Source organism: Leguminivora glycinivorella, chromosome 15 (genome assembly GCF_023078275.1).
Source record: "Leguminivora glycinivorella isolate SPB_JAAS2020 chromosome 15, LegGlyc_1.1, whole genome shotgun sequence".
NCBI classification, from domain to species: Eukaryota; Metazoa; Arthropoda; class Insecta; order Lepidoptera; family Tortricidae; genus Leguminivora; species Leguminivora glycinivorella.
The window spans coordinates 6,684,303-6,701,817 of NC_062985.1; the positions used below are offsets into that span (position 1 = coordinate 6,684,303).

Genomic DNA, 17,515 nt, shown 5'->3' on the forward strand with positions numbered 1-17,515 from the left:
TGTCAAATTAGGGGTATGCAAGTGAGATCTCATATCGGTTTTAAAACTTATATATCTCATTTTCATCAACCAGCTGCCTAGTATGAATATAGGATACATCCGCGCTGGCAACTTTGGTAATACTTCCAATGCCACAATACTGGGCTACCCGCTTTGAAGTAACATTTATCATTATTGAAGTATGATTGAAGCCTTAGGTACCTAAATAAGTGCTGGCCCTGCCGAGGTCATCAGGTCATCACTAACAACTTTAAAACTTACTTGTATCATTCGTATCAACCAGCTGCCCGGTATGAATCGTCGCCTCGTCAACAGACGGCGCGGACACGGGCGCCGGCCGCCTCTCATCTCTTACACGCGCCGGCAACTTCGATAATACTTCTAAAGCTAACGCGGGGCAACCGGCCTTGAAGTGTCCGTGTGCTGTTTGGAAGTACAGTCTTCTTTCGAGCCGGGTGATGCCTTCATCGGACTCTTGTTGGAGCAGGGCCAGCGTTGCTCCCTGCGAAAGAAAATGTAAAATATTACCAATTATCCTGAGATAAATGCATTCAGCAGCGTTCAAAATATGCGCAGGACTAAAGGACGGTGCATACATTTTGAACTTCATACACTTCAGAATTTCTTAGCTGACTGCTTGAGTGTCGATGTGTAGAAGTATAATACGCTAGGTACGGGGTCCATTATCTCGTGATTCTCGCACTGTGTGTAATAGGCCCTCGGGCTGTAGTAGCATATCTAGATAAGCTCTAGAGCTGACTTCTATCTGCAGCTACTGTGTATTATAACACTGACCTGACTGGGTAGATTGTGTCGCTTCAGCCTCGGATGTGTCCTCAAATACACATAGAAGTTGAACACGCTGGGCACGGGTTCATTATCCCGAGATTCCCGCGCTGTGTGTAATCGGCCCGCGAGTGCTAGTGAGCTTCGCTATAACTACAGCTGGTGTTTTATAACACTGACCTGACTGGGCAGATTGTGTCGCTTCAGCCTCGGGTGTGTCCTCAAATACACATAGAAGTTGAACACGCTGGGCACGGGTTCATTATCCCGGGATTCCCGCGCTGTGTGTAAGCGGCCCGCAGGCGCTAGAAGCGTGTCAAGAGCTTCGCCGTATCGCTTTAGTTCCCAGAGTGCCATGGAGCGCACAAATGGGTCAGGATGTGCTCTTTCTAGGTCTATTTCGCCGTCTTCGGTTTCACCCCTAATGAAATGAGATAATGTATTAGAATAGTAGCAATTTTAGGAACAAAAATTACTTGTATATCAGTATTCAGTGCAATGCCTTTTTGATGGTAAAACACACAGTAAAAAGATTGCTATATTTCAGCAGTTTTTAGTTCCTGCTTTATACTACATATATGTCTTGCTAAATTTCTGAATAATTGTGAAAGTTTGATAAAAACTTACCCAAGAATTTCGTCCATAAGCAACTTCTTTAAGCTCGGCGACGCTGGGTTATCACACTCGTACAATCTTGCAACAACCATGGCTAGCTGCAAATCGCCTAGTCTAGTTATCAGCACCTAAACAAAACATTTTTAATCACTAACAAATCCGAATAAAACTCTATTAGCAAAAGTTGTGACGACAATTAAGCATAAGATCTGTCTAAAAATTTACTTTTCTCCCGTTCTGAATGTAGATTATCGCTTAAATATAAGTAATTAACACATAAACAATTATTATCGTCACAAAACTGACAGCGAGTTAATTTTTGTCAACGGCTCTAATTTTGACGCTAATTTTGGGTCCCAAATTCTGAAAATGCCCATATCAAGTTACCTCTCTCTCTCTCTCTCTCTTCTGGCCTTCCCCCATTTTTATTTGGGGTCGGCTCTCCTAATCAATTTTCTCCAGTTATATCTGTTCCGGGTCGTCTTAGGTTCTATATTCTTATTCTCTAGGTCTTTTTTAACTATAGACATCCATGTAAGTATGTAAGTGTATATCAAGTTTTTTTTTTTTTTTTTTTTATACTACGTCGGTGGCAAACAAGTATACGGCCCGCCTGATGTAAAGCGGTCACCGTAACCTATGGACGCCTGCAACTCAAACAGTGTCACATGCGCGTTGCCACCCCATTAGAAACTTGTACATTCCCTTTTGCTGTTACCTCTAATGCGTCTTTCAAGGCTCCGCCAAGTAAGAAAAAGGCAGCAGCGTGTTCGAATCGTTGTCGTCCAAGCAACACGAAGGCGTTTTTCAGCGCCGCTTTGCGCCAACGATCCTCCGAGAAATCGTTTGAAAAGAACTGTTGGGAGAGAACAAGTATTTAGTACATCATATAATACATACATTTAATCACGCCTGTTTCCCAGAGAGGTAGGCAGAGATCACGGATTTGCATTTGCTACAATCCTGGCAAACCACTTTCGCTTCACACACTATGTTTAGATAATTATTTTTTAGAATCTTTCTAATCAGTATCAGATCCCTGAAAGAGTAATCTGGAAGAGATCCTTTATAGGGATAAGTTCGCCTTTGTACACCATGACTATACTGTATATAATGAATGGCCACACTGTGCCTTTGAATGACTGAACCACCTGAGTTACAAAAATTCAGAAATACTAATTTCGAATACTTACTGTGGTCATCTTCTCGTCTCTATTCGACCTGAACAGGCCCCATAGCAGCATCCTCTTCTTCATGGCAAGATAATACAACGCGGCGTCCATCGGGTCTTGTTTGGCCATGTAGGCAGCACGCGCAAGGCGCTCCACACATACGCGTAGTAGGTCACCTCTGATCCACCAGCCGACACCTATGAATAAAGTTTGTGCTTAACATTTAAAAATATCTACATAATAGGCTAGTTTCCTATACTTAAAATAAAATATTTAATGCAGTGCACGAAATAAAGCACCACATAATTAGAAGAAAAATATGGAAAGTAGTTATTTTTAAACAATTTCTATTTAATGAGTCAAAGAGAAAGATATAAAGTAAATGAATTGATCGTTACGTAACTTTCATAGTAATTCCATATTAGCAAACCGTTTTGACACTTCATAAAAAGAAGCTGATTTGACTATTAGGAAACTAGCCTATTATACGTTTTACAATTGTTACTTATTACTGTGTGCTATTCACTACAAATTGTGATCGGAAAGTGTGTTTAAACTAATTATTCGTATTTATCTTGTCTAATAGTTCGAGCGTACTGGCAGGGTCGCCATGTAATGTGGGTGCGATTACATTACTTACAACTCATCAGCGAGAGAGTAAAAGCAAGTTCACCAATGTACATAAACAGAAAACCATAGCTTACCTAACTCTCTCATAGTGGTCCACTTGGGCTGCCCTTTAGAGTAGCCAGGTATCAAAGCCAGCAGTTGTTCGTGTGTCTCTGAATGGAAGGCCCAGACCAGGTTGCAAGTTCCAACGCCGTTCCGTTGTAGATTTGCGCGTTGGGCGAGAGGTAGGCAGCGGAGTAGGTAGCCGTAGTGCTTCATGGCGAGGAGGAATCGGAGGCCGCAATCGTCTAAAGAGTCTAGAAGAATAAAATAATAGATTAAGTAACGTGATAAATCATCATAAATTAAAAAGACAACTCAAGAGCACTTACGTTGTTAGATTTAGGAAAAAGTACCAGACAACTAAGAGTGGTTACTAAAGTTGTTATCCACAGTGCGCACTTGTGTGGTCAGATCTAGCCAAAAGTACCAGATAACTTAGAGTGGGCACTAACGTGGTGATGCACAGTCAGTGTTCAGGTGGGTTAGCGACTTATAAACTGTAGACTAGTAAAAATCTTGCCACTTACCAGGTAGAATCTCCTGGCCAGGCTGCGCAACATCGACGCGGGCGTTGGCGGCGAAGCGTTCGGTGAAATCAGCGTCACAAGTTGATACGGTGTCGGCCAACGCCAGCAAATGCATCTGGTCTAGCGAGCTGAGCCCAGGCAAGTGTGTGTGGGTCAGCAATCGGGAGAGAATACGACCTGTGAATCAAAGTTGAAGTATGATGCTAGTGTAGCGAAGCTACGCATCAAGATTAGACAAGTCATACCATAACATGTCTAAGGAACTTCGATTGATAAGTTTGTGCAAAGACATATGTAACCCCGTATAAACGTACCTCAAAACCATAATGAAAAAGGTACGGTGGCCAAGATGGCTTTACACCTTTGGGGAATGCTCGGCTAGATGGCGCTAGTAAAAATATTTGACATTTTAACCATATCAAGCTAAGAATATGGGCCAAATTGTCAAAACTGAGGTTCAAAAGTTTTAAGCCTGTGTCGAGAGATGGCCGTCTATGCACTGTGATTACACATTTTACTTTGACAGTAACTCTCTAGGGATCATCCACATATTACGTCACACCAAATTTCAGGTTTTTGGACCCCTCCCCCCCCCCTATGTCACGCTTTTTTGTATCCCTTTAACAGGGCTCGTCACATTTAGTATGACCCCCCCCCTCCCCCTTACACTGTGACGTAATATATGGATGACGCCCAGTATGATACTCAATCCTCTTTGGTTTGTGTGAGTTAGTCGCAAGAGAAAATCTTACGAGGGATGTAATCACTTTTGACTACTCTGAGGGATTTTAGGAAATTAAAGTTAAGTCGCAAACTGCAGAAGCAGTGTAATCGTAAGCGTCATAGTCTTGATTGGATGAAGTTGTGCTGCTGGTCCTCAAGATTTCAATACACGTATTAACTTCAAACTAAGTGTCAGTTGTGCTTGTGTCAAACTCCAAACCGTGTCACCAATTAAGCATTCACAATTTTTATCGTATGAGAAGTTTCATAGTTCACTGCTTAGTGACACTGAAATGTGGTTAACGCAATGCATCCTGCATAGTGCATACTGAATGGTTATAGCAGATGTCGCCACTCCAACCTCTTGTACAAATACCGCCAGTGTTTCCAAAAAAAGTCTGAAGTCACTGCAGGCGTTTATGCCGCCACATGCCGTGATAAAATGACAATTAGCTTTCTGATTGGCTCAAGTGTTACCTTGACGAGGTCCAAAGTGTGATAGCGGCTGTCGCTCCGGAGGCATCGAAGGCCGGCGATCGACGGCACCGTCCTCCTCGTCCAGTAATAACGCGTCCAAATCTTCATCTACGTCCATAGTTCCGTCGAATAGATCTCCGTAATCCTGAAATAAATTTGGTTTGAAACAAAGAGATATTGGCAGATGATAATACTAACGTAAAATTGCACTGTTAGCGTGCTAACCAAAGACCGTTGGAATTGCTCCATAGTAAAACGACGCATAATAAAATTAACATCATGTCTATTTATCCACATCTTTGATGATTTTGACATTAACTTCTTTGATAACTGAGGTTAGTAACTGCTACTATGTAGTTATAGTGTATATAAAAAAACATATTATAAAAATACCATGTTATAATAAAACTAACTTAACATCTTGTCTAGTCATGAAATTAAACTATTAGAATTCTTTGATCTGTTTTTCTAATTTTTTTAAATTAGGTAGGTAACTGTGGTAACAGTTATCTCTTGATAGGAAAGTATTGTACTGTAGAGAGATAGCACTCTAAAAACATTATTTGAGTATTCTAAATATCTGATCTCCAATTTATTTTACCTGCGCCTCTGGTTCCTTTCATTCATTGCGTTACATTCGCCTCTCAAAATAGAACTAACTTAACACTTTCGAAACCGGGCTCTACGCGGCGCTACGACATTTTCGCTACATACGGGGAAACCCATGTAATCGGCTACGCTTCTACGAGCGGTGTGCCCGACAGTCGGGTTCTTGGTAGCGAAAGTGTTAACTAACGCCGCAAATATGCGCCGCCCTAGGAACCAGCTACATATTTGCGGCGTTAGGCGTTGAGACCTTGGGGCCATGGGGGCCAAGTGCACGCCATTTGTATAAAGATTTGTCGGCTCGCCTTATAGAGACCTCAGGCGACCAGAGGGCTGGCCAGTATTTCACGCAACGAATTAGTATCGCCATACAGCGTGGAAATGCTGCCAGCCTTCTGGGCACTTTGCCCATTGACGGCGATTTGGGCCAAATTTTCTATTTATAAGTAGGTTAGGTATTTAGTTTTAAGTAGTTTTATTATGTTATTATTTTTTCATTATACTATGTAAAAATGTTCATGTACTGAAATCACAGACCAATACAACAAGACGGCCCTTACAGGGCGACTCGCGGTCACCAAGCATACGAAAAATAAGGTGTATAAAAGTTTGAACGCGCGCGACACCGATCAGTAGCGCCCAAGTATACGACCCGCTAACAGTGTTCGTGTCCGCTCGGGAAAAAATCTTAAATAATTAAATTTGGTTGCAAACAATGGTCTCTTGCAGCATAAAGTGGTGTGGCAAGTCTTCTAACACTTCCACATATAAAAAAGATGGAATAACATTCCACAGTTAAGTCAAATTAATTATTTCGTTGAATATTGTTTATTATCCGCGGAGTTCATTTATACTGGTCAATATGGTTGTAGTGAGCGGCGCCGAGGCGCGTCCATCCCTTTTTGCCTAGTTAACAATGCGATATGCTATCCCTTTCACGTAAACGACTAGGGATGGGGCCATGTTAGTTTATATCTGTTGCGGGAACTTCGTACTACCGTTCGTACCATGTGCTACCATTTTATGAAATATAAAAGAAAGCAGATTTGTAATTGTGAAATTATCTAGAATCTGTAGAGTTTGTAGTGTTATTTAGTTGATTGATTAGTTTAGCATATTTAGTTGGTAATTTAACTTAGTAAACGTAAGTAAAAATGCACAGTTTAGTTATTAGTTAGTAGAATGATTTTTATTGAGGTGCTATCACAATCGTCATCCTCCTTGCGTTATCCCGGCATCAGCATTCGCCATGGCTCATGGGAGCATGGGGTCCGCTTTGGCAACTAGTCCCGGAATTTGGCGTAAGCACTAGTTTTATGAAAGCGACTGCCATCTGACCTTCCAACCCGAAGGGTAACTAGGCCTTATTGGAATTGAGGTCAACATCATAATCAGATCAGATATGAAATTTAATCTATGGCCACGTTTCTGGCAGAGATGAGCAAATCGTAATCGATTCCGGATTACACGATTACTTGATTTTACTTTGTAATCCACTACTGGGTGTCAGATTACATGTAATGTAATCAAGTGAAACGGTAAATTACCATTACATATAAAGGAATCACTAATCATCTATACAATAATTACTATTACCAATAATTCGGAACAGGGTGTCCACTACTAAACCCAAAAAAAAATCCCTGACTTTTCCCTGACTTTCCATGACCATTTAAGAAAATTTCCCTGACCAAATTTTCATTCTATGATGACATTTTTACCACTTTTGCTCAGGGTTGTGAAAAAACGGTTTTTTTCTATCTTGAAAAAAAAAAACCTGAAAAAAGGCAGTTTTTTTTTTTTGAAAAAACGGAGCCGTTATAGGATCACTCGTGCGTCTGTCTGTCTGTCTGTCACAGCAAATTTTTTTCTGGAATATGTTTGTTTTCTCACGTACGTAAAGTACGAAATATTAAAATTTTTAAGGCAGTTCATACTTTCATACCTACGGTTCTTTTTACCTTTATGTTAATTATTAAACTTTAATTTAATAATAATAATAATAAAGATGTTTATTCAAAAGTTTGAACACAGGTACATTATAAAAGTACACAGGCATGCTTACAAACTAATTGAAAAGGTAGGTGGCTCAGCTAATGTCTGTGCCAGAGGGCCTCGAGGCGCAGCGGCCACAAGGACTGCCAGCAACGGACGCTGTTATTCTGCCACCACCAGATTTATAGCTAGCTAACTAATAACTAACAGTAAAAACATTAACGCCATTTCGGACAGGATAGCATAAACTGAACAAATGCAAAATTTCTGGTTTTATAAAACTAACATTAAGGAAATCTGTAGTTGGTAGTTATAGCCATTTACTTTTGGCTATACCAGTGCCAGCCCGTGCACTCTATCAGGGTAGAGCGAGTTTCAATTTTGGCACCCATGAATATGGTATGGGATGGCAGAAAAAATATCGCGAGCGCAGCGAGCGCGAAAATTTTTCCCGTTTTATACGTCCCTGGCGCTGATAGTAGTTATTACGTACAGTGAACTGCAAAATTGCATGGAGAAAGCATAAATGAACTCATTGATAAATTCGCCATGCACTTTTGCAGCTGATAGGCGATAGCATAGCAAACAAAATGCAGTACCAGAGCGAGCAGGAAAACAGGCTTGAAATGAAAACGAGATTTCGAGCGTAGTGAGCGCGAAGTATTGACCAAGAACCGAAATATGACCTATGTAAAAGTAGTAAAAATTTTTTGTCTGTTGTCAGAGTCGAGATGCCCATTTAGGTGTTTTGCCACGACATGCCTTTAGGTTTCAAAGTGATTCTTATCAAAGGCTTTGATACTTACCAAAGGCTTTGATACTTACCAAAGGCTTTGATGCGCACTACTGTTGTACCAATTGTAAAGAACAAAACGGGTGACCTGAGTTCTGCGTCGAATTATCGGCCTATCTCGTTAGGTACTATCCTAGGTAAAATATTAGAGCGCCTCCTTCATCCTGAACTGCTCAAGAACATTGATATTGATGACGCGCAATTTGGTTTCCGGACCGGTCTTTCGACGGATGACGCTATATTTAGCCTCAAAAACACAATCAGCCACTACACGTCTCGCAAAACAACGATCTATGCATGTTTTTTAGACCTCAGCCGCGCATTTGATCTTGTCAATTACGACATCTTGTGGGCGAAGTTACGTGCTTCTCGAGTGCCTAATAGAGTGATTAATTTGCTGAGGTACTGGTACGGAAACCAAATAAACGTTGTGAAATGGGGCGACGCAACCTCTAGCGAATTTAGGCTAGAATGTGGAGTTCGTCAAGGCGGGGTTACGTCTCCGGACCTGTTTAACCTGTATGTGAATGGCCTCATTGAGGAGCTGAGAAGCACCAAGATCGGCTGTCATGTGGGAAATGTTTGCGTGAATAACCTGAGTTATGCGGACGATATGGTGCTGCTCAGCCCCTCAATCAAGGGTATGAGGAGGCTTCTTTCGGTCTGTGAGCATTATGCTAATGCACACGGCCTGAAATATAATGTTTCCAAGACCGAGATGATGGTATTCGCGTCGGGTTCTGGACCGGACAACGTACCTCCGGTGTATCTGAACGGAGTGAAGATCAATGTTGTTGAGCGGTTCAAGTATTTAGGACATTTGTTGACGGAACGGCTGCATGACGACGAAGATATCGAACGCGAGCGGAGGGCTCTTGCTGTCAGAGGTAACATGCTCGCTAGACGCTTTTCTAAGTGTAGCAAAGATGTAAAGACCACACTCTTTAAGGCGTACTGCTTAGGTATGTACACCTCCCAGCTGTGGGTAACGTTTACAAAAAAGGCAATGAGCCGAATAAGAGTTCAGTATAATGACGCATTCCGAGCTCTTATGCGGCTGCCCAGATGCTGCAGTGCGTCGAGCATGTTCGCAGACGCGGGAGTTCCCGACTTTTTCGCGATAATTAGAACCCGCGTTGCCTCCTTCTGGAGAAGACTGCGCCACTCTAGCAACAAAATACTTGTGGTTGTCTCTGACGATATAAGAAGTCCGGTGTTTAAATACTGGAATTCCATTCACATGGACCAGAACAAAAAATGACACAGCACTGATCTAGTGCTATATTATTATAATTTTATTTTTTAAATGAGTGGCACCCCTTTACAGTGTCAAGACACTTAATTTGATTCTTCTATTATATTTAGTTTTAAGCTAGTTGTAACCTATGGGATCATTATGCCTGAAATAAAAGCTTTTTATTTATTATTTATTATTATTTATCATCAGGCTTACTATCCTCCTATGCTCCTTTGACTCATACAAAATTGCGCCTCTATGTGTTCTGCGCCATTGGCTTTATGAGGAACTCCGCTTTGGAACGTCGGATAGATACTTAGAATTTGGACAGCGACGTAACTTTATCGTTTTCACGCCGCCCATTATGAATGTTGTACAAATATATGTAAATAAATTAAGTCAGCTAGAGCATGAAGATATACCTCCTTAGTAATCACTGCGATGGAGGCCAGGCACTATACTTGTCATAAAAAGTCTAAAGAGACGATTCTAAGTTGCCTTAAGATCCATCTTTGCTGTCATGGATGTGGCCAACCCAAGAAATCATATAATTTTTTCAATACTTTTCGGTTTTTTTTTCTTGGTGCCAAATTTTTCCCTGACCTCCAAATCATTTCCCTGACTTTCCCTGACTTTCCATGACCACTATGAGCTTCCCTGACTTTTCCCTGACTTTCCCTGACTTTCCAGAAAGTGGACACCCTGCGGAATCATAGTCGATTCAAAATAACTGAAATTATTGACTTGATTACTTTCAGATTACAAATATGTAGTACCTCAGATTGCTAACTGTCACTTTGACACAAAAGTCGTCATGGGTGTCGTAAAATAGGTTTTAGGGGGTGCTGATTCCAAAATTAATGACCAATGTGGAATCTGACATTGCTGACTGTCACTTTGACACAAAAGTCGTCATGGGTGTCGTAAAATAGGTTTTAGGGGGTGCTGATTCCAAAATTAATGACCAATGTTCAATCTGACATTGCTGACTGTCACTCTGACACAAAAAGTCGTCATGGGTGTCGTAAAATAGGTTTTAGAGGTGCTGATTCCAAAATTAATGACCAATTTGGAATCTGACATTGCATTAATTTTGGAATCAGCACCCCCTAAAACCTATTTTACGACACCCGTGACGACTTTTGTGTCAAAGTGACAGTCAGCAATGTCAGATTCCACATTGGTCATTAATTTTGGAATCAGCACCCCCTAAAACCTATTTTACGACACCCATGATGACTTTTGTGTCAAAGTGACAGTCAGCAATGTCAGATTCCAAATTGGTCATTAATTTTGGAAACAGCACCCCCTAAAACCTATTTTACGACACCCATGACGACTTTTGTGTCAGAGTGACAGTTAGCAATATCAGATTGAACATTGGTCATTAATTTTGGAATCAGCACCCCCGAATACCTATTTGACGACACCCATGACGACTTTTGTATCAAAGTGACAGTCAGCAATGTCAGATTCCACATTGGTCATTAATTTTGGAATCAGCACCCCCTAAAACCTATGTTACGACACCTATGACGACTCATATGTCAAAGTGACTGTCCTGCTGACAGATTGCACATTTTTCATTAATTTTGGAATCAGCACCTCCGGAAACCTATTTGACGACACCCATGACGACTTTTGTGTCAAAGTGACAGTCAGCAATGTTAGATTGCACATTGGTCATTATTTTTGGAATCAGCACCCCCTAAAACCTATTTTACGACACCCATGACGACTTTTGTGTCAAAGTGACAGTCAGCAATGTTAGATTCCACATTGGTCATTAATTTTGGAATCAGCACCCCCTAAAACCTATTTTATGACACCCATGACGACTTTTGTGTCAAAGTGACAGTCAGCAATGTCAGATTCCACATTGGTCATTAATTTTGGAATCAGCACCCCCTAAAACCTATTTTACGACACCCATGATGACTTTTGTGTCAAAGTGACAGTCAGCAATGTCAGATTCCACATTAGTCATTAATTTTGGAATCAGCACCCCCTAAAACCTATTGTACGACACCCATAACGACTTTTGTGTCAGAGTGACTGTCCTGCTGACAGATTACACATTTTTCATGAATTTTGGAATCAGCACCCTCGGAAACCTATTTGACGACACCCATGACAACTTTTTGTGTCAGAGTGACAGTCAGCAATGTCAGATTGAACATTGGTCATTAATTTTGGAATCAGCACCCCCTAAAACCTATTTTACGACACGCATGACGACTTTTGTGTCAAAGTGACAGTCAGCAATGTCAGATTCCACATTGGTTATTAATTTTGGAATCAGCACCCCCTAAAACCTATTTTACGACACCCATGACGACTTTTGTGTCAAAGTGACAGTCAGCAATGTCAGATTCCAAATCGGTCATTAATTTTTAAATCAGCACCCCCGAAAACCTATACTCGTGGTATATCCACTTGAAATGTGAAAGTGAAAATGCTAGAATGACATGTCATGTAAACCAATTTGGTTTAACCAAAAACAATTTGAGTGACATATAAAAGTAAAGTAATAAGCCTGGAATCGAAGTAAAGTGTAATTCAGATTACTGAAGTACTTGATTACCGAGGAATCCATATTCCAAAGGAATGGATTACAGACGTAATCATAATACAGCATTACAGTAATTTTGATTATCCTAGTAATCGATTAATAAGGAATCATGATTACTGGAATGTAATCGTGTAATTAATTCCAAAAGGAATTGATTATGCCAAACTTTCTGGTCCATCAGCAGATCAGCTCCATGATACCATCGTCACATGATTTACACAATTATGTGTGCAAAATTTCAGCTCAATCGTTTAAAAATATCTGATTTAAAAGTCGCATGATTTAATTCGAATATACTAACATTGCAAGTTAAATAAAAGCTTGCAAAAACGCCTAACTCGCACATTTCTTACCATTACTTGTAGAAATAATACTTTATAACTAAAGAAATATAAATAAGTTAGAAAAACTGCTATAATATTATAATTTGTTGCTAAACAAATTCACCACAGTACTGGTACCGGTACCATTGTCTATAATAGACATGTCCCATTCCCATCCCTACGGCTAAGCGTAAAGGCGCGCCATTATTTGAAACGACCAATGGCAGCACCGGGCGCTCCCGCCTCACCCCGCAAGGATTGGTGATTTGCGTCTCGAACAATATCGCTTGTAATAGGCTTCTAGTGGGGTGTTCTGTGACTGAAATAAATGACATTCTTTTTTACATAACTAACTAACCTTAGCCTCTTGTATTGTAGACGGGTGATGAGCTGATTCCTTATCAGCCACGAGTAACGTCCAGAGAGGTAGCGGAGGCACCGATGTTATTTCAGCGTAGTCCAACTGCACATCTTCTGTTATCTATATTTTGATTGTCAGAAATTATTATTTTTCATAAACACTCTTAACAGAAATAAGTAATCTGGGCTGATTCATACTTTAATTAAGTTTGAATTTCAAGAGACAAATACTTAATTAACAAAAACGGCCTGTAAAAGGATTCGTATTGCATTTTTTTTAAATTTACAATTAACCCTTTGAATGCTACGTCTATCGTCTGCAACGTGTCACCGTAATCCGCGTTGGAATGCACGTAAGTATGATATTTTTACTTGGCGCTCAAAGGCAGTTTACGTTTGGCAGACAAAGGGTTATAAAAGAGAAATATAATTAAAAACAACATTGACTTAGGCTCCATGTATGCAATAATCTGAATAGATATTCCACACAGACATAAGATGTTGTCGATTCTGTACAAAATGGAAGTGAACACAACATTTATATATTATGCAAAAGTAAGCAAAAGGGATTGAACAGGGAGAACACAATGCAAATGCCTTTTTGGGTAACGTCATTCAGCATCATCTTACCAGAATACTGCAGTTATGTAAGTTGACTAGTTCACTCCTTTCCTAGGTTTTCAATAAATACTCAATTCTATGATATTATGTAGAAAAAAAAACTTGAAAAATAAAGCTAATGATTCCAGGTTTAAACTTCAAATTGTAACTAGGTCTTTTTATTCAGTTACTTTTAAACACTTGCAATTTTACACAAGTTATACATAGTGTGTATACCCAATCTGAATGTTCAACTTATGCTAAATCCACAGACATAAAACTAAGTAGATGATACACAATCATAATGACTTTGCATGGCAAAGAATAATGTTCAACAATAAATACACTAATGACAAAACATCACTGAGAAATCAGCTCCCGTTTCTATACAAATCGCGTTATTTGCACCTAGTTAGATATACGTCTGTGGCTAATTCCAAAACATACCTGAGCAACGCCATCTAGCGGCGAAACGGCGCCCGCAGCAAACGACACCGAGAGAGTTCGCGATCGCGACCAGCCGCGCTGCAACACACGTGCGACATGCAATTGCGACTGCGACTAATAATCGCGAGTGGGGTGACGCTCCTCAATGTTAATACGTTCCGGTTTGCATCATGCGGCTCGCTAGGGTTTAAGATTGTGAAGTGTCACGGGAAGTGAATTTATACGGCACTGTGATTATGGGGCTTTTAATGTAAGCACATTTTTTTTATTCCTGTAAAAAATGTATTTTCTGAAATAAAATTTAGTTATACTGAGTAACAGTATACGACGTTGTAATTTTCAATTGCCAATAAACATTTACAGAGTTATTGTTCATTTAGGGCGGAAACACATATATCAGCATTGAGCCGCATGTTATGTATGAGAAATTGCTCGTCAGTATGAAGACACTTACGTAATCGGACCTTAGTGTAAGGCTTGAGTGCACGCTCATATTCGGCGTGCAGAGGGGTAGGGCGTACGCCGTGCATGTCAAACAATTGAAGTTCATATAAGTGTCTTGAGTCGACGCTGCATACCACCCCGCTACACGACAAGCCGACCGAGCGACCACTCAGGACAGACCTGATTTAGACGGCGTGCCATCTCGCATGCGATTTTAGTTACATTGCGGACTGTTGAGATTACATACAATTTTGCACAGCCATCAAATACCGCAATGTAATAAAACTCGTATGCGAGTTCTCGTACAGTCTAAATGGGCCCTTACGCGTCGGAATCATACTATCGAGCGATCTCTCATTCGTAACATGCGACTTAACGCTGATTGAAATTTGTTTTCACCCATAGACAGCGTGCGAACTCGTAGACGGTTTTAGTTACATTGCGGACTGTTGAGGCTACAAACATACTATTCAACACACCAATGAAATAACGCAATGTAATGAAACGCATTCTAGTTCTCGCACCGTGTAAACGGGTCCTGTTTCGAAGAGTAGACCGAATCACAATATGCAAGCTAAGCTAAGTACGATACAAAATATCCGATATACTTTCATACTCATGCCAATCGCTTAGTATAAAGCTAGGTTCAAAATCTGTACATGTTGAGTTGCTTACTTTGACGACACAAATAAGAGAGAAAGTGTTCAAATAAGCGCGAAGGCTATTCATAAAGTGGCAACAGCTAATTTATGTGTCGAAGCTAGATCAGAAATGAGGGAAAGTGATTTTATCTGGTACATTTGCTTACTTCTTTTCTATTCTTTTTATCCTGATCGATGTAAGATCGATAATTGGAATAGAGTAGGTGTGCTTTTCTGTCATACGCTAATATGCGTGCCACGATAGGACAAGCTTGTGTTCATACCTGTCTGGATAAACTGTCTTCATCGCCCTGAGATCCTCGTCCGGCGCATGTGCCGCCTATACGTCTGTAAAAACATTATTTTTTATAAAGAGTTCATCTTTTTAACACCATTTCTTATGCACCTACGCAATGATTTTATTTCACATAGAATTTGGTACTATTGTAGCCAAAGTTTCACTGTGATAATAAGGTAGCATTATTTGAAAGCACGAACATATAATTTATACATGTAATGACGTTGTTAATTTACCTGCGTTAAACATCGATAACTAACCCACAAGGAATTTGCAAGCAAAGAAGCTGAGTCAGAAAATAATGCAGATAATATTACTCTTTCAATAAGATCGCGATTCCTTACCTCACTAAGTGAGCGAGTATAGCTTTGACCCATCGTATTTTCCCGCTGTTTAGCAATTCCATAAGCTGTTTGGGATGGTACTGAGGTAATACTGGACAGGCCATCTGGGACGCTTCGAAGAGACCGTAGTCTGGCATGTAGTCGAGTAGAGGCTGCGAAACGACAAATGGACATTACCATAATGTGTTCGTAAAGGACCTGTAACATAGCGTAAATTTAGAAATAATGTAGGTGAGTATTTGGTAGACAGGCGGCTATGAAACTTAAGAGTGGCACTGAAACTTGAGTAGTTCATGTACTCTGCTTACACTTTTATGGGACACAGGCGTGATAGTATGGTATGTTGTATGTATGTAGGCGGCTATCCAGATTTACTTATACATCTGTTCTAAAAACCTTTACAATGAGTGCACTGCACTCTCTACGACTTAATATCACGGCGCGTTTTACAGATCTGGATGTACCTTTGCGAATTCAAGTAGATAGTGGATTGGGCATACTAAAGTAATTTGGATGAGCATAATAACCATGCAGTGTAGACAGTTGAACCTCACCTTCGTATCGAGCGTTTTTTAATAGAAGTGTTTGCATACCTGCGGTTGATCCGGCTGTGTTTTGTTTCGCCGTCTTGCATCCCGCTCTAACAGCTGCAGGTTAATTGACGACACTCTTTGTAAATGCGGCGCTGAAACTCGTAGATCAGAGTCACGAAGCGCGCGGGATTCGCTGCCCTCTTCGATTTCCTATAAAATCAAAATATCACATGAAAAGAGGAACACTCTACATAGCCAGAGGTTGTAAACCAGTTGGATACCTCTGAGTTTGTACAAAGGATCAAAGGTTAAAATGAGGTAAAAACTAACCTGTACACCAGACATGCCTAACGATGCGTTCTGATGTTCCGGCTTCCACTGCGAATAGACGTGCATTTCCGAGTCCATTCCCACCACAAGTATTCCATCTCGCACCCACGATATTTGCATAGGCAGGGGTGGTAAACCATCAGCGGTTTTCAGTTGGATACGTCGTAGTTGCATCCATCGGATCTCTTCGACGAATAATGGGGCGGCAAGGGAAGATGCTTTGCGGAGTATGGGACGGTTGTTGTTAATGGATTCTTTCATAGCCTGTGGGGAAAATAAATCGGATAAATTAAATAATGCCTGCAACTCCAATAGATCTTATGCTTATGAATCTTATGATGATTAAGAACGTGACATACATAAATTGCGATGACACGAGACAATACTAAAGTATAGCCTACATAGTTAGCTAGATAAGTTGTGAACGTACCTTCAAGTTGGCTTGGGCCAAGTCGCTAGACACAGGCGTAAACAAAAGTACCCTGCTCCCAACAGCCACAGTCAATATATGCGACCCATCCTCCTTCGACACCCAGTCTAGCTGCACCAAGTGTTTCTGGGTCAGTGGGCAAGTGTTTCCATTCTCCATGATACTCTTCCGAAGAGACTGCAGCGTGCTGAAGGTATAGATAACCTACTTAAAGACTAGATAAGTCACGAACTAACCTTCAAGTTGGCTTGGGCCAAGTCGCTAGACACCGCCGTAAACAACAGGACCCTACTCCCAACGGCCACAGTCAATATATGCGACCCATCTTCTTTCGACACCCAGTCTAGCTGCACCAAATGTTTCTGGGTCAGCGGGCAAGTGTTTCCATTCTCCATGATACTCTTCCGAAGAGACTGCAGCGTGCTGAAGGACGGCACGGCGAGGAGGCCCGCGGACTTTCCCGGTTCCGCTTCGCCGTTGCGGTTGCGGCTCTCGTCAGATGACAGGGTTTGAAGGACCTGAGAACAAATTAATACGTTAGCAAATATTTAAGATCTTTACCTAGATGCTATTCCCTCAATTTTATACAT

General features: G+C 40.8%; 1 protein-coding gene across 6 annotated transcripts in view; it reads right to left on the bottom strand.

Moving 5' to 3' along the window:
- LOC125233741 (dmX-like protein 2) overlaps positions 1-17,515 on the bottom strand; it is a 93,390-nt gene that overhangs the window by 30,914 nt on the left and 44,961 nt on the right. For all 6 annotated transcript variants that reach the window (XM_048139814.1, XM_048139810.1, XM_048139809.1 and 3 more), the window contains 15 exons: positions 17,162-17,443; positions 16,496-16,759; positions 16,226-16,375; positions 15,633-15,784; positions 15,275-15,338; positions 13,906-13,983; positions 12,857-12,979; positions 4,973-5,117; positions 3,773-3,949; positions 3,278-3,499; positions 2,595-2,770; positions 2,120-2,257; positions 1,414-1,529; positions 967-1,207; positions 262-502 (listed from right to left, as the gene is read on the bottom strand). In XM_048139814.1, coding sequence (XP_047995771.1) covers positions 262-502; positions 967-1,207; positions 1,414-1,529; positions 2,120-2,257; positions 2,595-2,770; positions 3,278-3,499; positions 3,773-3,949; positions 4,973-5,117; positions 12,857-12,979; positions 13,906-13,983; positions 15,275-15,338; positions 15,633-15,784; positions 16,226-16,375; positions 16,496-16,759; positions 17,162-17,443 — 2,569 coding nt within the window. The remainder of the gene's footprint in view (positions 1-261; positions 503-966; positions 1,208-1,413; positions 1,530-2,119; positions 2,258-2,594; positions 2,771-3,277; positions 3,500-3,772; positions 3,950-4,972; positions 5,118-12,856; positions 12,980-13,905; positions 13,984-15,274; positions 15,339-15,632; positions 15,785-16,225; positions 16,376-16,495; positions 16,760-17,161; positions 17,444-17,515) is intronic.